At 39.2% G+C, this 21,682-nt stretch overlaps 1 protein-coding gene across 3 annotated transcripts; it reads left to right on the top strand.

Moving 5' to 3' along the window:
* Positions 1-1,383: 1,383 nt before the first annotated feature.
* MED30 (mediator complex subunit 30) lies at positions 1,384-21,167 on the top strand. Of its 3 annotated transcripts, none has more exons than XM_075085642.1 (5): positions 1,384-1,469; positions 1,998-2,203; positions 3,178-3,336; positions 7,065-7,175; positions 17,214-21,167. In XM_075085642.1, exons 2-5 carry the CDS (start codon positions 2,030-2,032, stop codon positions 17,307-17,309), a joined length of 540 nt encoding a protein of 179 aa, XP_074941743.1. In that variant the 5' UTR covers positions 1,384-1,469; positions 1,998-2,029; the 3' UTR covers positions 17,310-21,167. The 3 variants fall into 3 exon arrangements, with proteins under 3 accessions (XP_074941743.1, XP_074941744.1, XP_074941745.1); XM_075085643.1 differs by having other exon boundaries at positions 1,409-1,505; XM_075085644.1 differs by lacking the exon at positions 1,384-1,469 and adding an exon at positions 1,728-1,844.
* Positions 21,168-21,682: the final 515 nt, after the last annotated feature.

The raw sequence follows: 21,682 nt of genomic DNA on the forward strand, positions 1-21,682 counted from the left end.
CCAATTCAGTTGTATTTTTGTAGTACAAGCACACAGGGTAGACAACATGTAAGTGTTTTATACCCACAGAAATACTGTGACACAGGAAGGCCAAAATGTAAGGCTTTTCTATACTAGCAAAACTGTATCTATGCAAGAAGCAGGAGTAGTACACCTATAAAGGTATAAAATTAATACAGGCATGCATGTGTGCCCCACAAATACACACCTACCTTGCAAAACAGATGCTCAGCAATTTATCAGCATGATCTGTCAAAGACTTGGTTTAGCAAGGCCAAGTGCCGGGTCCTGCCCTTGGGTCACAACCCCATGCAACACTACAGGCTTGTGGGAGAACGGCTGGAAAGTTGCCCAGTGGAAAAGGATCCGTGGGTGTTGGCTGACAGCTGGCTGAACATGAGCCAGCAGTGTGCCCAGGTGGCCAAGAAGGCCAATGGCATCCTGGCTTGTATCAGCAATAGCGTGGCCAGCAGGAGCAGGGCAGCGATCGTGTCTCTGTACTTAGCACTGGTGAGGCCCCACCTCAAATACTGTGTTGTTTTGGGCCCCTCAGTACAAGAAGGACATTGAGGTGCTGGAGTGTGTCCAGAGAAGGGCAACAAAGTTGGTAAAGGGTCTAAAGAGCAAGTCTTATGAGGAGTGGCTGAGGAAACTGGGGTTGTTGAGTCTGGAGAAAAGGAGGCCGAAGAGATCTTATCGCTCTCTACAACTACCTGAAAGGAGGTTATAGCAAGGTGGGTGTTGGTCTCCTCTCCCAAGTTACTAGTGATAGGGCGAGAGGAAACGGCCTCAAGTTGTGTTAGGGGAGGTTTAGATTGGATAATATGAAAAATGTCCTCATTGAAAGAGTGGTCAGGCCTTGGAACAGGCTGCCCAGAGAGGTGGTGGAGTCACCATCCCTGGAGGTGTTCCAAAAAACATGTAAACGTGGCGCTCTGGGACATGGTTTAGGAGGCCTGGTGGTGTTGGGCTGATGGTTGGACTTGGTGATCGTAGAGGTCTTTTCCAACCTTAATGATTCTGTGATTCCATAAATGGTATGTCCAAACCCTCACCTTCATTATGGGGGTGGTGTGGCTCGTGTGAACACGCTAAGGTTTTGACCTAACTTTCCAACCTCAACGCACCACACGCAGGGCTGCGGGCTGCCACCCTGCGATGCTGACTTGCCCGTAAGCCCTCACCCGACTCAGCAAGCCAGAAAAACGACCCAACCTCCCGAGCAAGGCCTTGAATGTGGGTCCCGTGGCGGCGAGCGGCGGGCAGCGGTGCGGCACCAAGCCCGCGAGGCTGCGGACCCGGCGGGGCTCCGCGGGCAGCCCGGAGGACACACCTCCCCCCCCACAACGGCGCCGCCTCCCCGCCGCACCTCCGGCGCTCCCGTCACCCCTCACGTCACGCCACGCCCCGGCGGCTGCCGGAACGCCACTTCCGCCTCGCTACCTGGGCGCCGCCGAGTGCTTCCGCCTGTGGGTTTCCAGGGCAACGCGGCGTCCCGGTCCCTCGTGAGCACCGCCGCCGCCCGGGGGGGGGGGGGGGGTGTCGGGGGGCGTTCCCGGGGCGGGTGCGCGGGGTCCCGGGTGGGTGCGCGGGTCCCGGGCCGCCGCCCGTGCCCTGTCCCACCGGCCGCTGGGCGGGTGAGCGGTGCCTGAGGCCGCTCTCTGCAGGCGCAGGGGCCCAGCGGCAGCGCTGCCGCCCTCGCGCGTTGGAGCCGGGCAGAACGACCCGTCGGTGCGCCCTGGCGGAGGCGGGGGCCTCCTGGTGACGGCTCTGAGGCCGGGTCCGTGAGGAGCACCCGCGGCCCAGCGAGGCCGCAGGGGCTAAGGCAGGGGTGCACAAACCAGGTACAGCACCGGGCCGGCTCTTGTCGTTTGGACGGTTTTGTCTTGGGTAGGACCACGTATGGGGAAAAGGAGTCGTAGAGCCACCGTACAGGAGTGTGTTTATTATGACAGACCCCAAGTACTCAGTCATCCCGTCTTAACTTCCTTGTGCAGCTCGACTCGGCGGGACGGGTTACGGCGGAGGGATGTCCACGCCCCCTCTCGCCGGGGCAGGCATGCCGCCTGGGGCGTTCGCAGGGACGCAGGCTCAAGCGGCCCGGGAGGTAAATACAGCTTCTCTCTGCCGAATTGGCCAAGAGACTGTGCAGGACATTGTATTTCGAACCATGGAAATCTTCCAGTTACTGAGGAACATGCAGGTAAGAAATAACTTTTACACATACTGGCAGCTGGTAATAAAAACATGGTCCTCAGCTTCCTGTGTTTTACCACCAGCCGCCAGTGTATGTAGGCACAGGAGATAGCTTAGGGCATTTAAATAGGTAACTGGATCAAACTGCTTTGAAAAGGGGGCTTGATTGGAGAAGTGAATACTACTCTTAATATATTTGCTTACTCCTATACATTAAGTGAAGATGGAGAAAATTCAGGAGTGCTGAATTGTTATTGATCCTACATTAAATAAATTCTAAATACACTTAATATCTGGTTTTCCTTTATGAATAGTGAAGTCTGTTTATATGCTGGTTATGTTTCTCTGTTTTTGTTAACATCTGGGGAGTAATTTTAGAGGAATTTTCGTTGATCTTTTTCTGTAATATTTTCCACCTAGAACTTTTTGACATTTCTTTTTGTTATTAAAGTGGACACTGAGAAAACATGCAGACATTTGTTGTGTTTCTCTCTTGAGAGCAGAAGATAATCACTCCTGTTCCCTCTGTATTTTCATGACTCTGGCAGTTTCCTTGTGTAATTATCTTAGGTATTGGTATATGTACTTAGAGTTTGCTAACTTTGAATTCACTTTGATTGTGTCTCTGAATTGTGACCTGGCATTGAGACACAAAGTCTCAAAGTGTGATAGTCATAACAGATAACAACAGTGTCTTGCTTAAGCGTTTTGAAAACGTTCACTGAAAAGAGTTACAGAGGGACTGACCAAAGTGTAGACTACATAAAGGTGTTTGGCAGCCGTGATTTGACACATCAGATGAGCAGATAAAATGCAGAATTCTGCTGATAAAGAAAGTAGAAATTTCAGTGATTTATGTGGGGATAGTGTGTCTTATTTTAAAATGTACAAAACCCCTCTGATTTATTTTAGTTTATTTATTTTATGTGACGGAAACTTTAACATAATATTTTTAACGTTTTGGGGTTTTGGTTCTCCAAGTTACCGAACGGTGTTACTTATCATACTGGAACATATCAAGACAGACTGGGAAAGCTGCAGGAACATCTCCGTCAGCTATCAATACTCTTCAGGAAACTGAGACTAGTCTATGACAAATGCAATGAAAACTGTGCTGGCCTCGATCCTGTTCCAATAGAAGTAAGTGTCTTTATTCGTATATAAATTACAAATCAGAATAACTACTCTCTGCTTAGCATATCGTCCATTCTCCTGAGTTGCAGGAGACCATAACAAGTTCTAAATGAGACTGGAATTGTTCAGTGGACTGAATTCTCTTTGTTATTTGGAGTTGGTTGAAAGATTGTGAAACTTTTACGTTAGCATCAGCAATTCTCACCAGTTGGGAGGGATCCAGTTTTGAAATCAAACTGCATTTAAAATGTTAGCTTTTTGGCTTGGGCTTCTTAGAACATTCACCAATTTGTTTCCACTAGGAAAAAAAGAGTCAAAAGAGTCAGGGCAAATTTTTCTAAAAGAGGTGGTTATGGTGGGGGAAAAAGTCTGATTTAAGCTCTCATCTGCCAGCCTGGCTCCCTGAGTAATACGCATTATTCCTTGCTCTGGCCATCAGTCTGTGCCTCCATAGTTCCCTCACTCAGTTATGCTTAACCTGCTGAGCCAATGTGAATCAAATCTGAACGTGCAGTAGTGGTGTAAAAGTGAACAGCATGAGACTTCCAGCAAGTATGATTGGCCAAAGTTTTTCCTAATAAAAATGCTATTCCTGGTAAAAATAAAAATGTCTTTTTTTTCCCCCCCTCCTAAGTTAAGTTGTTTCTAATTCCTAATAATGCTCTTAAAGCCTGTTTTGTGTTGTGATTTACTATAGCTCTATATTAACCAGAACTGTGAAGTTCTTCAATTGTTGACCTCTGGATTCTGAGGCAACTCTATTAATGGACTTCTGATCATCCATTGAGTTTTAATCAGTTAAGCACTATATTTTTTATTTTAATCTCTTCACTGAATAGGAGCAAAGGAGTCCATTCTAGGCTACTAATGTACTTCTGTCAACAGTCGTAGCCATGTGTTTCAGAGAAAGGTATTTGGAAACCTTAGAGAAGCAGGGGAGTAAGATGACTTCCCAATTAAAAAAGAAAATAAAACCTTTTCATGGTTTGTTGGTTTGTGTGTGATAGCTCAATACTTGTGTCCCCTTTAAAAGCTTTTGACATGTCTTGTTTTCACATATGCTTGGGATGAGGTTTCTTTTCACAGTTTTTTTAACTGTTACCAGGATGAAAAAGAACCTCCATAGAAAAAAATTACTAGTCCCTTTAAACTTCTTTAATGCAAAGTCTCACTGATATGTTATGCAAAGCAGAGTTTTGTGCTGATAGTTGGAATTCTTTTTTCTTTTATCTACTTAAGTCTTTCCTGCTCTGAATTTAATAGAATGCCTGCCTCCTCATGTTTTATTAGGGTGAATGAGAGTGGCACACTACTCCTCTTGGGTCAGTTTTCTTAAATTCTTATTTCAGCTTTTCAATTATAGTCTCAATCATATTATTTAATGACTGAGATTCTAACCATATCTTTAAAGAATATCAACAAATCTCTTTTTTTACACAGTCAAGAGAAGTCAACACCTACTAGTATTACTTAGTCTATTATTATTGATATAAATGTTTTTATATTTTTTGTTGATGTGTATTACCCATGTAAGAGGTATTCTTAACAACTTTCTGTTAACCAGCATAGCAAGGCAAGAGATAATTGTGAAGCAGATCTGGCTTCAGATTAAATTGATTGAATTTCCTGCTTAATTTGTGTATTAAGTGTAGTTCTTTGCTTTTCTTTGCTTCGTTGCTTTTTTTTTTCTTACTAGCTTTTCTGAAAGATTGGAGGTTTTCAAAGGAAATGTTCTACTTTGAGTGGTACGTAATTTTTCCATCAGAGAGAGGAGTTTTTTCCGAGAGTATTTAGCAGCCACACTACTTCTTCTTTATGCTAGTTTAAGCAACTTAATGCTTAAATGAAATTGATTAATTCAGTTGAATCTTGTTCAATTGAATTTTATGAAAAATAAAATGAATTAAATAAAAATTTAGTTTAATTGAAATTAAATTAAATAATAGTAAGTTGTTAACCTTTACTACATTTTCATGGCAGAGTTTAGTGTGGTAGTTTTTGTCCATTTTGATAAGTTTAATAAGGAAGGCCTACAAAAATTTTTGTATGCAAGGAAATTAAATTTTCAGTAGGTTAAATCAAAGTAAGTTTTCTATCAGAATGCTGAAGGATGCTGCTGAATGCTTTGTATCAGGAATAGCGTGGCTAGCAGGAGCAGGGCAGTGATCATGCCCCTGTACTCAGCACTGGTGAGGCCTCACTTCAAATACTGTGTTCAGTTTTGGGCCCCTCAGTACAAGAAGGACATTGAGGTGCTGGAGCGTTTCCAGAGAAGGGCAACAAAGTTGGTAAAGGGTCTAAAGAGCAATTCTTATGAGGAGTGGCTGAGGAAACTGGGGTTGTTGAGTCTGGAGAAAAGGAGGCCGAAGAGATCTTATCGCTCTCTACAACTACCTGAAAGGAGGTTTTAGCGAGGTGGGTGTTGGTCTCCTCTCCCAAGTTACTAGCGATAGGGCGAGAGGAAACGGCCTCAAGTTGTGCTAGGGGAGGTTTAGATTGGATATTAGGAAAAATGTCCTCATTGAAAGAGTGGTCAGGCCTTGGAACAGGCTGCCCAGACAGGTGGTGGAGTCACCATCCCTGGAGGTGTTCAAAAAAGACATTTGGACGTGGTGCTTAGGGACATGGTTTAGCAGTGGACTTGGCAGTTGGACTTGGTGATCGTAGAGGTCTTTTCCAACCTAAATGATTCTATGATAATATTACACCCCAAACTAAGTAACAAGTTAATACGCATGTGATGAGGAACTTGCTTCCTGACTTTTAAGCTAATGTCTTCTTGCTCATTTGCATCAGTTACTAGTCTTTTGCTTGTCTGTAATGTGTATGTGAACAAGGATGTAATTTTGCTATCAACTACTTTAGCTTTCCTCAGTTCAGGACAGAAAAATCAACAATAGACTGTGAGCTTTGTGGATGTATGCTATGTATAAAATGTTACAGTTTATACTTATTTTTGACAAAGATGTTCGTAGCTTAGGAGTGTTCTCACAGAAGCATGTGTTTGTTTTGTATCTAGTATATTTACTGCTTCTTTTTATTTTTTTTTTTAGGAAGGGAACATGCATTAATATTAATTCAGAAATTCTTTATCAAAGAGTTTTGGCTTTGTAGAAGCTTACAAAAAAGGTAGTGCACTATATGCCTGAAGAGATCACAGTGGGAAATTCTAATACCAAAACTCCTATTAAGCAACTCTGGGCCTGGTCTTAAGAATAGCCAAACAGAGGCCCACTAAAATAGCAAGTCATAATTAGAGTATTAACCAAGTAGCTATATAAAGCCAGTCATAATTATGTTTAGTATGCCACTGAAATACTTTATGATAATGATAGCTTCATGTTTGTGGTACGTCATAGTGTGGAATAGTAAATTTTAAAATCACAATCTACAGAGTTGAAGAATACAAGGATTACTTGTGATAAACATGTTAAAACTTAAAGACTCAGTTCTGCCTGTAGTTGTGAAATTGCTTAGGTCTAGGCATGGTAATATGTGGGTTCGTGTCTTTTTGAAGCACATAATTTTCCTGAAGAACCAACTGAGGTCATTCCAAGGCCTTGGGGTTTGAGGTGATGAAGTAAGCCTGTCTGCACTTTCTCTTGGGAAGTTTGAACCTTTGCAGAAAATGTTAGTGCCTTATGATCTCCTGTTTTTAGGGGTTTTTTTCTTCATTTTTCATTTGTTTTGTTGTTTGTTTTTTTTTTTTAATCTAAAGTTTCTTGTCCTCGCAGCAACTTATTCCTTATGTTGAAGAAGACGGCTCCAAGCACGATGATCGTGGTGCTGCCAGTCAGCTTCGTTTTGCTAGTGAAGAGAGAAGGGAAATCATGGAAGTAAATAAGGTAACAAAGTTGAAATTAGTTTGCATAAAACTGTCACTTTGTCATTACAAAGCTTAAATTTCTAGACTGCTGTACTAAATGCAGCATGTGTTATGACTACCATCAAACTGTTCTGAAATGAACTGTTTCAGAATTACATTTTAAGCAGTTTTTTTAGCCATACCTCTGGCTGTAGAGTTTAGATTTCCTGACAGTTTTAACTTGTGCCTCTTTTTAAATCAATATATATTCTTCTGAATATGGTGTATTATGCTTGTGCTTCACTCATTAGATATTGACAGTACAGTCTGAGGTAAAGTGCCTGTTGAACTTACTTCGTTTTCAAAACTTACCTTAGGCATTAAAAAAATGGGTATTGAACATCAGACGTGTAAACAATATCACAATCAAATGAGTTGGTAAAGGATTTTCAGGGCTACTTCCTGTATTTTGACAGTCTGGGGAAGACCATTCCTTTTGTTAAATGTACCATGTACTGAATTTTGACACATTCAGAGAAAAAATATGCTATGTATGATAAAGATGCTGTTAAATTTTCAGTTGGGGTGGCAGTATGCAATTGAATACAATTACTAAAGATGGATTCAAATCTAAAAATAAATATGCTGTAGTAAATGGTAATATAATATTGAGATTAAAAAGATATAGTTTTGCTAAACCACAATTTTGAACATTGTTTCTTTAATCTGTAAAGTACAAATATAGGATTAATTAAATATTTCTGTAGCTGTAATATCCGTAAATGTGTGGTAAAAAGGAGGCATAATTACAAAAATAACCAAAGGAAATAAATGAGTAAAATATTTCTTTATGGAAAGAATAATTGGTGGATTTTCAGCTTCTAAAATACTTCCAATATTTTAATTTGTCTTCAACAATTAGAGACGTACCGAATTTTCCTTAACCCATTTGTGTAGAAAAATGCATGCATATATTGTTCAGAAGAAAATGGGGACTACGTGAATTTAGAGAAAAGCAGTTGTCAGCTGTCCTGTTTGTATTCTTTCTGTTCAGTGCTGATGTAGCAGGGTTGTATATATTATATTGTATGTAATGTTGTACTGTGAATTTATGCACATTTATTTGCACTCTTTAAGTGTTAATAAGCTTAACTGTCCATATTTGCTGTGGTTTTGATAGTTTAATGACATTTTTTTTGCCCTTGTTGTTGTACTTGTATGCTAATATGTTTTTAAACCTCCTTGGTGTGATCTTGTGAAAAGAATTTCATAAATGTGTATGGTAAGTTTTAAACCTTAAAAAGGTTGATGGTGTTACAGGACCATTGGCAGCAAATTGGTGATTAAGAATGTATGTAGACATTCACTTAAATCTAGTCTGAAATCCTGTATTTACACTTAAAATCTAGACCTAGTTTCCAGATTTTCCACAGTAAATCCTCAGAAGATAGTGGAACTTTCTGTAGTATTTTTGTGGACAGATATTTAATAACTGCTGCGAAAGAAATTTAAACTTCTTGGTTTTGGAAGTGCACTAAAGTTTTTCTTTTGTCTCTCTCTAGCTGTATAAGCACATCTGCCAGCAGTTTCAAAGTTCAAATTCCAATACATTACAAAATAGGAAGTGCTTTGGGTTTTTTATGACTAGAAATAAATAAATTCTTATTTTTGCAAAGAGAAAGCACTAGAGTTTGGTTAATTGGCCTAATTTCTGGCACTGGCTGCTGGGCTCTGGTAGCCCTCTCTGGTTCTTAGCTGGCATTCCTGACAGCTTTTGAATCCGCTGTAGTACGTAACGTCCATCTTCAACTCAATTTTACTTAATTTATTTCAGCAAAATTTCAGTAATACAAAATGTTGATGAAAATGCTGTGACAGGGAAACCAACATGACAGATGAAGAAGCTTTTTATATTCTTGACCCACTGTCTTTTCTTCGTTCAGCTGGTTGTCTTGCTCTCACCTAGTCCTTTTTGCTGTGATAGGCAGCATTTTTTTCAGTCTTGCATGTTACTGGTACAAAAAAAAAGCAATATTGCGATACTGAATACTTTGACACTATCGAGACATTTGAATTATTAGACCTTTCACAGGTGTCTTAATTTTGCCCTTCTTGATGTGCTATCCCAGCCAGTCTGATCTCTTTAGTGGCTCTGGCTGTATGTGAAAGACATTGCCCTGCGGCGTGGAGCACAGCCAAAACTGGTAGATCATATAAACCTTGTGGATCATAAATGGGACAAAAATGTCCCTCCTTTCAGGAACCACTGACCTGAAACACAGCAACTCTGCTTCACCACAGCAGTTGTGTGGGAAGGGAGCATCCTCAGTGGAGGACCATCACATAGTTCCTATACTCACCATCTCACTCATGGGGCAGAAGAACCCACTGATGTAGCAGAGTTCCTAAATACTGCAGTAGCTTTCAATGTCAGTTTACTGTATAGTGGCATCTTTTGGTCTTATTTATTTATTCTGTTACGTCAGACTTATCTTTTAGGTCAGAAAGTTTAATGTGCTCCCCCTGGCTAGGAAGTATTTGTCCATTCATTTAAAATATAGATCAGTTTACAAGATAATGCGTTTCTGTCCTAGCAATTCAGTAATATTTGGCAACTGTAGGTTTAAATAAAACCTATTAAGCTTAAAAACAAAAGGGATTTTTGCCAGTGCTAAGAAGAGTGCACCATTATTATAAAACAACCAAACAGACCATTTGTTGAGCACTGACTACCTCTATCTTTTGTACTAAACAATTCTTTCCTGCAGCTTATGTTGCTTATTCCTTTTATCTGTATTTGCTTTCTGGGTTGTAAATTGTTGAGGTGGTTGACTCTTTTCTGGAATAAATAATTTACTGTTCCAGAATCAGTTTAGCATTTGCATTGGTCTACTAATACAAGTCCTGATCCAGTTTTCACTGAACTTTATTACTATTTGCAACAATTGGAAGCTGTTGGCAAAATTTCCTTGCTTGTCTTCATATTTTTTGAGTCTTTAATGTTCTGTCTTCAGGGTTTTTACCTTCTAAGTATAGCATCATCTGTAATTTTTCAAGATGTCAGGCTCACCTTGGGTCCATGGTCTTCTAATATATTTGACAGGACTTACAACAGAAAATATCAAATCACAGGCTGAGAACACTTTAATCTGTGTTGCTGCCTTATCAGCAGTTTTCTTTACTGCTTGTTTTCAGAAATGGACCAAGTACAGCTTTGGTTTTTTAGATGCTGTAGGTGTGCTTTCAAATGAAGGACTTAGGAAAACCATCGCATAATTAGTAGTCTTGGTGAATTTGGGTGAAAATGAAATGACGTGAAATATCATTAGGACATTCCAGGTGACCCTTTAGAAAACAATTATGTTTGATATTCTTAATTAATCTTTGCTAACTGCTTAACAGTGATGTTGCTAAGAGAGGAAAAGACAGTCCACATGACAGGCTTTTAGGTTAAGCTGTTATGAGTTTAGCTCTCAGCTTTTTTTGATAACTAAACCATTATGCACTGCAGCTGATGTTGTTCAGTCCTTAAAATTACAGCAATTTGCAATTAATAGTCTTTCTCTTTGGAGAACTTTATCTGAAGAATCATAGAGGAATTTAGGCTCAATGGAAGGTCTGGAGACTATCTGATTCAACCCGCAGCTCAAAGCAGGGTCAACCAGCAAAGTTAGGTCCAGTTGCTCAGGCTCATATCCAGTAGCATTTTGAATATCTGTAAGGATGGAAATTCTACCCTTTCTGGGCCTTTGTGAAGTGTCACGTTTCACTTTGAAAGTTTTCCTAACGTTACATTGGAATTTTCTTTGTTGTAACTTGGGTCCACTGCCCCTCATCCTTTTGCTGTGTACATTCAAGAAGAGTCCAGCTTTGTCTTTTCTATGATCTGTATTAGGTAGCTGAAGACAGCATCGCAACCCTGCCTTAGCCTTCTCTGCTTGAGACTGAAAAAATATAGCTTGGTGGCCTTCCAACTAGATGTTCTCCAGTATGTTACTGTTTTGTGTTGTGCCCCAAATTGGACAATCATTATCCAGAGCCAAATAGAGAAAAACAACAATTTCACTTGACCTGATAGGTACACTCTTGCTGATGTAGCACAGTGTGTAGTTAGTCTCCACTACGATCCACTGCTGCCTCGTGTTCAACTTGTCAGAAAGTTTCAAAAAGGACCTTAGGTTTTTTCTGTTCTCAGATGTAAGATATGGCTCTAACTGAAGTTCCTGAGATAGGCGTTGGCCTGCCTTGCCCGCCTGTTGAGGTCCCTCTGAATTGGACATCCTACCACTGAGTATATTGACTACTTACCCCAATTTGGTATTGTCCATAAATTTGATACTTTGATATGGTGATTAGGTCATTAAGTGTGGATAAGTCATTAATAAGGATATTAAGGATGTTGACTGTAGTATCAAGAGCAACCAGATGCCACTTGGTCTTAATACTGATGATTGCAACACTTAGAATCCAATAGTCTAGCCAGTTTTCCATCACCCCTATAATCCACCTATCCAAACCACACCTCTCCAATATCGCTACAGGGATACTATGAGGGACTGCATCAAAAGCCTGAAAGTAAAGAAAATCCCCTGCTCTCCCCTTGGCCACACAGCCAGTCATTTCTCAATAGAAGGCTATAATTCATGTTGGTCAGGCACAACACTGCTTTGGTAAATCCAAGATGGCTGTTCCCAGTCACCTTATCATTCATGGGTCTAGACATGACTTCCAGAAGGATTTGCTGCATAGTCTTTCTTGGGTCAGGGGTTAGGCAAACCAGCCTGTAGCTTCCATAGTTTTCTGGATCCCCCTCCTTGCCTTTCTTGAAGATGAGTTGAGATGTCTGTATAATCCCAATTGTCCCCTTTTGTCCTCGTAGAAATGCGTATTATACAACCTTTGTAACATTACCACATTTGGTTATTCTCCCCCCTTCCCCCTGCTTCCCTTTCTGGAAGAGTCCTTGAGCTATTCTGCTTTCGTTGCAGACTAGGCGCTGTTTAGATTGAATCAGTATTGTGATAAATAAGATTAAAAGAATCCTGGCTTATATATTGTATAACTTCCATGTGGGTATTGAATAAGCAGGGAATTTGGGAATGAGAAGGAAGGATTTAATGTAAGTAGTGAATAAGTAACTGAAGGCTGCTCTTCCTTGTCTTTGCCACAAAATGTCTGTGGTAGTTGTTCATTCTTCCCCTTACTATCGGTGATAGCTGTCCTTTGAATATGTGGGAAACTGTTACAGTACAAAGTTTAGTGATGGACTTGAATCTTAGATGTCTCTGGACAGAGTAGGCACTGCAGTTTTATCCATAGTGTTCGTGTGACTTAGTTTGCCATCTAACTGAGGATCATGCATCTGTGTGATTTTTCAAGTTAAGAATGGGGATGTAACACTGAAGAGGGTGATGAAGTGCCTTGGGGAATGGATAATTCCGTTATAAGCTACATAGCTTAGAGGGTAATCACAGAATCACAGAATGGTAGGGGTTGGAAGGGACTCAGTAAATAAGACCTCAGACTTCATTGTAGAATGATAAATAATTCGTATGAAGCAAACATCCATCTATTTTAATGAACACACTCTTCTTTGATCAACAGAGCACTGGATACATGCAGTTGCTGTCTAGTTCAAGATGTGAAAAGTATTGTGCGTGCAGTGGAGCACAGGTTGTCACTGGTGCCTCTGTTTGTTTCAGGAACAAAGAGTTATGTGTGCAGAAGGAGCAGTTTTCCTTTCAGCTGCCAGGTGAGGAGAGAGGCAGAAAACCCAGCCCCTCATTTCTAATAAGGATGGAACAGTTATGTCTATGAATGACATCATCAGGAAAAGCTGTAGTTATTGAGCAATGAGTGTTTTAATGTTTAATTGCACAACGGTCAGTGTATTTTTGATGAATAATTTTTATCCATTTGAAAAAATATTATAAACAGATGGATATGTGAATTTATTATGATGGAAAATGGGCCTTGGTATGAGGTGAGTAGCCATAAGAACAACATCACCTGGCAGCTTTAAGAGAGTTTGAGCAAAGTGTTGAGGCATTTTTTCTATAATTTTTTTTTCCTGCTGTGTGCATGTAACATTGTAAGTCTTTTGATTATAAAACTGAAAGAATGGAAAAAAAAAAAAAAAGAGGTTTTTCTACCTCCTTATTTCAGAGGTTTCATTATGAAGGACTCACTTAAAAAAAACCAGTATAAATTGCCAGGGCAGGCTTTATGTTTTCTCGCCCATCACAACATTGCGTTTCCGTGGAAATTTCTTGGGTTTGACTTACACAGAAAAGCAGAGGCCATTGTCACCTTCATAAGACTTACAACAATCACTTCCTACAGCAGTTTAATGGTCAGGAGGAGTAACATGCTCATGAAAAAGATGATGATGCAAGTTCTCTCTGCAGTAGAGTTGTAATCAACAAAGTAAACATAATTCTTTTAATTCTGCTGAGATTTATGCAAGTAAAGGTACTGCTATTATTAATATTTAATGCTTTGTTATGCTTAGATGTACTTCTGGCCTGTTCTGTTGCAGGTCTTGAACAGAGCAGGTAAAACTAGCTGGCACAGCATTCAGGAGAATAGTCTTTTATATAAGATTTTCAAGATGGAAACACTTTTTTTTTTTTTTCCCCTTAAGCAGAAGGTAGTACCTGTACAACATCAGCACAGCAGGTACCTTTGATGTTTTTACAGGCATCAGCTGGAATACAGTCTTACTCTTCTGCAGAGTTTACACTATTATAATTGCCTGAAGAAGGGACTTTTAACAAATGGGTTGAGTGCAGAATAATGACTCGTAGTGATGTTTAGGTTTGAAAATGTGAAAGATGAGCATAAGTGAGGAGAGAGACAGGAATAGGGTGCAAAGGAAAGTTCTGATACATCTGTGATAGAAAGTTGCGGATTGGTCTAGACAGCACTGATTTCAAATGATATGAAAGTGAACCAAAAATTAGTTTAAGTAAAAAATTTATTTTGGTCAAAGTTGAAATTACTGTGTCCTATTTAACCCAAATCCGTATGAAACACGTCAAGACCTTTATGGTGCGTTCCTTGAAAGACAACTGTTTTCTGATGTATGTTTTGGTTATCCCACTTTGTTTCATTTTTGTGAGTTTTGTGTTTATGCACATGTTTTCATAAATGTCCCACCTGACCAAAGCCTACTAAGGTCTGGTTGGTTACTGGAAGGTACAGTCCTTTCCAACTCTATCATGCTGGCCATAGTACTTGCAGTGTCAGTCAAAATGGATAGTTAATCACACTGAAAATTAATATCACCAAAGACGACCCCTTAGGATTGGTTTTCAGTCTGATCCTTTTTCTGACAGGGAGGTACTAACAGAAACATGTCTGTCAGATCTAAGGGGAATTTAGATCTCTGAAACTCATTATAAACTGCCTCATACGTGGTAACTTTCCCATGCTGTCTTAAAACAGGTAAAGTCAGAAGCTGTAACGTACGTTTAGGATGAAGTACCTTTTCTTGTTTTATACAACTGTTAATCCTAAGAAGCAGCCCAGAGTTCAACTAAGTCATTTCAGTAGGAGGAGGAAAGAGTGGGAGACAACTTGCAAGCAATCTGTTCTAACGAAAACTTGTCATTGCTGCAGAAGCTGCGTACAAAACTTGCCTCTTTCCCAAGGCGGCCATTTCACCATATCTTTCCAAGGTTAGACCTGAGGTGAGATGTTCTTACTGGCTCAGCAAAGTCTTAAGCAGAGGCCAGCACTGCCAGCGGTGCTGAACATACTAATTGTGTAGTACTTTGTGGTGTAGACCACTGCTTGTCAAAGATAGATAACAAAGATGACTATATGCATCTCAGTTAGACCATGCTCTCTGAAGTGGATTTTTCCCACTCTTTATTGTTTTTTCAGCCTAGCAATCCAGAGATGGTGCTTCATCTTAGATGTTTTTACTGTCTCTAGAAAAAGTAGAAGAGCGAAGAAAATGGCTCTTCACTGAAGACAAGGATCTAAAATTATCTTCAGATAAATATAGTAACAGTTGTATATTTCTTGTCTTTAGAGATGCTTTGAAAACAAATGAAATCCAATTTGAAAGTTCTCTTGTCTAGCATCAAGTAAAAGATCAAGCAATTTACGGTTTCATAACACCTGCACAAGAAATGAAAGAGTCTTACAGAATGAGTCTTTTGGGTGTAATTTATGTAAGGTTCATGTGAACACACCTATGTAACAGTATTTAACAGAACAATTAGGCATGGATGAAGAGAGAATACTATCTTCTTTCTATCTGTGGCATGAATAACCATCACTCTCCAGCCTTCATTTCTGTTGGTGAAGGCTTTGAAAAATTGTGAGATGGCATGCCCTCAGTATCAGCCAGTAACAGCTTGCATTAAACTACTCAGTTCTAATATAACATTCATTGATTTCTGTAAGTTTGAATGCTGAGGATGGCAAACAGAAGTATGTTTAAAAATGCCACAGATATGAACGTGTTTGTTTATCTCATCTCTCTTGTGCTTTCTCAAGCATCAAGATCATCCATTATGAGCTTTGGTAGGGAGATGCTTGCAGTTCTATCATTTGGATGCTGTGGTAACTACATGCTTCTCAGTTTTCTGTCTTGTCTTTTGGAGTGTGATCTCTGCTGTATACTATGAAGTCTTGGATTAGCAAATGGAAAAGTAAGAAGCATTAGATAAATGCACAGTTATCTTTAAAATACTTTTTAGTCTGTCAAATGCTTGATGAGAAATTCTGAGTTAGTACACAGAAGTGTGGAACTGAGCATTGTCTGCTTCCAGGGAATGAGTCCACCAAAGTCTGTCTTCAGGAGTATTTCACTTACTCAAAGTGCTATGTTCCCCATGTAATCTAAGCCTAATTACCATATTCCTCAGACCATTTGTACAGGTCTGAAGTGAATAGACTTACTTTTTTTCCTATGGACTTCTTTCCCAGCTGGCCAGGTGGGCAACTTAAAAATACTGGTGTGTTGTTTGCATTAAAAATCAGGAGACTGTTTTTGTTGCTTCCTTTTATCGCTGTTCCAGTTACTTTGGTCATATTACTGATCTGAGCCACCCTGTTAATGTATTGCCATTTGTGTAGCGCAAATAACAAAGTTATATCAAACCTGAAACATTTTGAATAGTTTGTCCTCTTTTGAAGGTAGCAAGTCTTTCCTGTGCTTTCACTTTACTTGGAACGTGGCTTCCCTAATGAATAAGTAGTTTGATCTCTAATGTGAGAAGGCTGACATCAAATCAGAATGAAATGAAGGACGTACTGTGTATTTTTAACAATAACCTAACTTAGTTCTTGGCAGCTTTGATTTGAGCAGGAAAATGAATAAATCAGACAATAAATATGTGCATTATTGTGAAACATGGAAGGTTAGGGAGATTGTGCGATGTCTTAATGCACTGATCTTTCTTCTCTGAAGACATAATTTTTAGGTTCTGGTTATATACCCAAATAAAAGCCTGTTTGCTCTTGTTCTGTTCCTTCAAATGCTTCTGCAGTTTGCAAAAACAAATACATAATTTTAAAGAATTCAGCATGCTTGGGAATATCTGTTTCAAGTCAGGATTCCTTAGCACATTAGCTTTGACCTACGTAGGCAGAAGGGCTAGAAAAGCTTGACTGACTTCATCTGTACCTTGTGCTTTGTTCAAACTTCTGCTGTTAATCCATCATTTTTCTGTGCACCCAAGTTATACAACATATATTTATATAACTTTACCCACTCCCTGAATTTTTTCTTCATGCTTAAAGTGCAATCTTTTGGACTTTGTAAAGAAAGGACCAAACCCCACAAGCCTACAGTTTTTTAAGAGATCAAGCGTTTCGATGGAAAGACTCCTGTGAAAAGAAACAGCATCCACCCTCTAGGAATGATCCTTAACTTTTGAGGCTTTCTTGTATTTTTAGAGTGTGCTTTAAAGAGGATGTATTATCCCACTAATACTGCTCACAGACAGCTCAGAAAGAGATCCATGTACCAATTCATAACACTGTAACTTTTGCTGAATTTCTGATTGCGCTATTTGAACTGATCACAAAAAAAAAAAACACTTGTAATAAATTCTTCCCACAGAAACTGAAACAGAAGAATCAGCAGCTGAAGCAGATCATGGATCAGTTACGGAATCTTATTTGGGACATAAATGCCATGTTGGCAATGCGGAACTGAACAAGGAAAGTCAAACTTCGTAATCGGAAAAGATACAAATTTGTTTGGATATACTTAATTTCTAAGAAGTGAAGTGTTTTCCCAGAACCATATTGCAGTAATGTTTGAAAAGTCTTCAGGTTTAAAATGTTAGTTTTTTGTAATAACTTAGGTGGTGTTGGCTTTGTTTTTATAAAAGATTCATCCTACAGGTTTTACCTGAGTGATTCACTTAGGCTGAATATAATACAGCCTAAGTAACTTACTGTAATTATTTGGATTGCTATGCAAATAGGGGTTTTTTATAAATGAAGTGCTTATGATACAATTAACACTGTTTTAAAACATGTGTTTGCATGCCATTCTGCAGTGCAAACCATCTCTACAGACAGGAAAAGTTGCAATACAGAAAAGTCAGAAATACAGGAGAAGTCAGAAGTACAGAAAAGCTATAGGACCGAAATAAGTGATCAGGTATTACAATGCATTATGTTTCCCCATTGTGGGAGCATATAATACAGGCTACTATGCCATATAAGTTTATTTTATTCCATATCCTATCACTGGATATATGTTATATTAGATAAATCAGAGCAAAATTCGAAAGCTACATAAAATTACCCCTACGTGCTTATGGATATAATTAAGTCTTTTAAAGTGAAGACTACATACTTATAGCCTCAACATTAACTTCTTCTGCAACTATGTGTTACAATTTCTTGAGTACGGCTCCAGGTCTTGTGTGGTGGTATAATCCTGAAGCGTTATGTGCAGTTGGAATACTTTGGTTTTGTTTACCAGAATGCACTGAATAAGTCCTCATTAATCTTTTCCTTATGACTGCCAGCCCTAGTAAACTTTGCAGTATATGAGCAGCTCATTATTTTGAGCTAATCATCAACCTTTGTCTTTCTTTATTCTGCCTCTGGTATTCCTCACAATTTTCATTAGCCCTGAAAATAGACGTAATAATTTTTGTTATCCACAGGCTGCCAGTGGACTATGTGTCTCTTTTTCCAGATGAAAAAATACGTACAGTAACACTGTTTCAGTACAAATCCGTAGGGCACTTTACTGTTAACATTTGTCAAGTTGAAAACTGACCATCCTCTTGACTTGTTTCTTGAGTATTACTTTTAACTCTCATTCCATGCCCAGTCAGATTCCTTAATAGTTTTGCGTGACAGATTTGCTGAGAACCTTCTGAAGAGTCCAGTTAAATGGTACCCTTTTTAAAGATATCATTTGTACAATATGAGGTTCTGATGCTGAATGTTTATTGATGTGAGATATATGGATTTAGAAATGTTATACTGGTTTGTTGTTCTATTGATCTTTTTTATTTTAGTTTTTAATAATTTCAACCCATTTGTCTATTCCTTGAGGTAAAAATCACTGGCATGTAATAGATCTGATCATACCCTGAAATTAGGTACAAAATAGTTGTCTTTTATTTCTCCTTTTGAAGGCTTTAAATCTTAGCAGATGAATGGATTCCTAGTCTTATAATTGCAAATAAATGGAGTCAGAAGATGTTCCTCTTGATTAATTTACCCAGTGTTGAAAGTAATACCTAACTAAGACAACACCTATATGTGAGTAGATGTCAAAACACCTTACAAATAAGATTGCTCTCTTTTCTCCATATTACAAATGGAAGAGTGGATAGCTTAGTGGCAAAGCTACCAGCAGAACTGCTGGTTTCCCATTTGGACTGACCACTGTGGCAGACTCATTAGTCAGAAATAATGGTTGATTTCTGCAGCTGTGAGAGACATAACTATTTTATACACAAAGCTTTTGAAAAAGCGGTGAAGACAGCAAGTAGAGATTTTTTGTTCTTTGTTTAAAATGCAGGAGCATTTTTGTATTTGTAAGGTGTAATGGCAGCTTGCTCTTTAGTGTATGTATAAATATGCATCCAGCCTAGAAGTATTTGAAGTGGATTTTGCAACGGCACCAGGATCTTAATTGCGAGTATAAAATTCTCAGTACTTAGTATTTTGTTCTATTTTTTGAACAATTATGGAAAATGGAGATTAGTCTAGACTTTCCTGCCTGTGTACCATCCATGTATTCTTACTAAATGTCTTTAAAGTTTGTTGACTTTTTTGTTGCATATGAACTGAGCAGAAGTAACCTAAAATGTGAGTAAGAGTGCAAATACTGCAAGTAGATGACTGGCCAATACAATATTCAGCTTATGCTGCAGCTGCTAGCAGTAGCCAAGGTTTAAACTACAATTTTTCATCTGGGAGAGAGGAGAAAACACTTCAAACAGCTACCAGAATAGATAGCGCAGTAGCTAAATTGCAAAGTGCAGAAATTGACAGAATTACAAATTATCATAGTAAATACTGTCAAAACAGGAACTTTGCAAGGTATTGGATCAAAAGCATACGCGTTGATGTACACAGATGAACGTAAGGGTAGTGAACATAATTCATATGCGACCACATCCACAAATAACTATAGGATTTGGCCGAGAACATGACAGTTTTAAGAAAAGTGACAGTTCCTCAGCTGTGAAACACTTTTAAAGGAATTACTGGGCACCAACATGTGCTGAAATTTAATATTTAAGTTAATGCTAACTGAACTTTAACTGCTGGTTAATGAAATGGCACCAAATGAAGTATTTACAAATACCAGCAAAGCAATACCAGCACAGATGTTTCAGTGTTTTGTTTATATATCACTGACTTTCTGTATTTCTGATTAGGCAGAAGCTGGATAAACATACAGACAGTCCCAGATTCAGATACCGGAACTTAGGATGGTTCCATTTTTGGAATATAAAATTATTCGAGGGGGGTGGGGTTCTTAGGGCTCTGTTTTGCCCAGAGAGGACTTGGGGCAATGGAGCTAGGATGCTGAATCCTTTGTAGCATGTTTGTGGGAGCACCCCAAGGTAACACATACACTCGAAATGAAACCATTAATCCAGCACCTTTGTAGACAATAGAACAGGTACTGAATGTTGGGTTCAGTGTCACAACACAGAAGATGCCTGCTGGGCAGTATGCAAGGGTCCAAGGTTTTTTCTCACATAAAAAGACAAGAGTGCAGGGCAGATTTATGCCATGTTTAGGAAAGATGCAAGGAGTTTATTCTTCCTCTTGTCTTCCATAGAGGCAGCAAGGCCACATCCAAAGTGCTCTAATAAACCATGACCTTTTTTGTTGTCCTGTAGAAAAAACCCCTCTGATCATAGTATTTCTGATATTACTGATAGAGAAATTCTGACTTGTGCACAAGTGCTACTTAAATGCATTCTTCTCAGTGATAAATTCAGGTGGAATAGGACAAGGATTCTAGTCTCATAGGAACCAAGATTTCATCACTGTGCAAGATGGCCACACAAGCCAAAAAGAGTGCTGCTGAAGGATGGCTGACAACTGCTGTAGGAAGCAGTATGCTCCAGATGTAGATCTGAAGACCTGAAGTTAAGAAAAAAAAGTCAAAAAAAAAACAAACAAAGGTGCAATGACACCCAAGGACATTGTTGGTCAACTGAGGTTTACAGATGGTGGATTAGTTTGATTACTTCGTGCTAACAAAGGAAATGGGGAATCATAAAGGAATTTACAAATATATCAGTGCAGAAAAAAATATCTGGAGGAGAAAGTGAGTAGTTCGCTCACTTATTTAATAGTAATGAAGACTGCTATGGTAGAGCATCAGGGCTTTAAAAGAAGAGTTTTTTCTGAGTTAAAAGGTTACTCTATTTTTATACATAAAAATAACAAGGTGGCTGATATGTATTGCAGGATATTAATGAAAGTGACAAAAAATGTGTACCAGTGCCAGTTTTTTTAAGGAAAATGTAATGGATAACTGGAATGTAAGCGGTAAATAAATGCAATATAGTGAAACTTCTGTGTTGTTAAATCTAACTTCTGTGCGAATTTTAAAGCTTTTCCTTACGTTGCATAAGGGACGCATTCTGCTATCTGTTGCAACACTACACAACAAGTAACGCCACTAAAAGCTGGGAACAGTGTTTGTGTTGATGTGAATGTAGTCAGAAGCAGAATACGTGTTTTACAGCACTCCTCAGTGGATTGGGTCCGGTAAAAACTGTAGGCGTATTTGAGGCAAATAAGCAGACACACATTTTCTTGTGTGCACTTAACTCTGGGAGCGTCTCAGCTTATTGTATGCCTTCATGTTCAACTTGCAAGCTACCCAATTGCTTCGAGTTCTGTTTCTGTGCATGTTCCCAGCAGCTGGTGATATCTGATAATCACTGCTGAGGTTGTATAAGCTCTGTGATTCTTCTGCCCAAATCCTGTAGGAGGCCTGATGTGCCAAGCCCTCTCCGGCCCCTCATGCTCTTACTTTCCCTTCTCAGCTGACTGCCCCTACTACAAAGCTGTAGACTAATGTTCTGG

The sequence above is a fragment of the Phalacrocorax aristotelis genome, chromosome 2, assembly GCF_949628215.1.
Source record: "Phalacrocorax aristotelis chromosome 2, bGulAri2.1, whole genome shotgun sequence".
Lineage (NCBI taxonomy): Eukaryota > Metazoa > Chordata > Aves > Suliformes > Phalacrocoracidae > Phalacrocorax > Phalacrocorax aristotelis.

Bases quoted from the DNA above. Each gene is read 5' to 3' on its own strand.
- MED30 (XM_075085642.1), top strand. From the start codon at position 2,030: ATGTCCACGCCCCCTCTCGCCGGGGCAGGCATGCCGCCTGGGGCGTTC. The intron at 2,204-3,177 runs GTAAGAAATAAC...TGGTTCTCCAAG, and splicing joins AGTTACTGAGGAACATGCAG to TTACCGAACGGTGTTACTTA. The intron at 3,337-7,064 runs GTAAGTGTCTTT...TTGTCCTCGCAG, and splicing joins TCGATCCTGTTCCAATAGAA to CAACTTATTCCTTATGTTGA.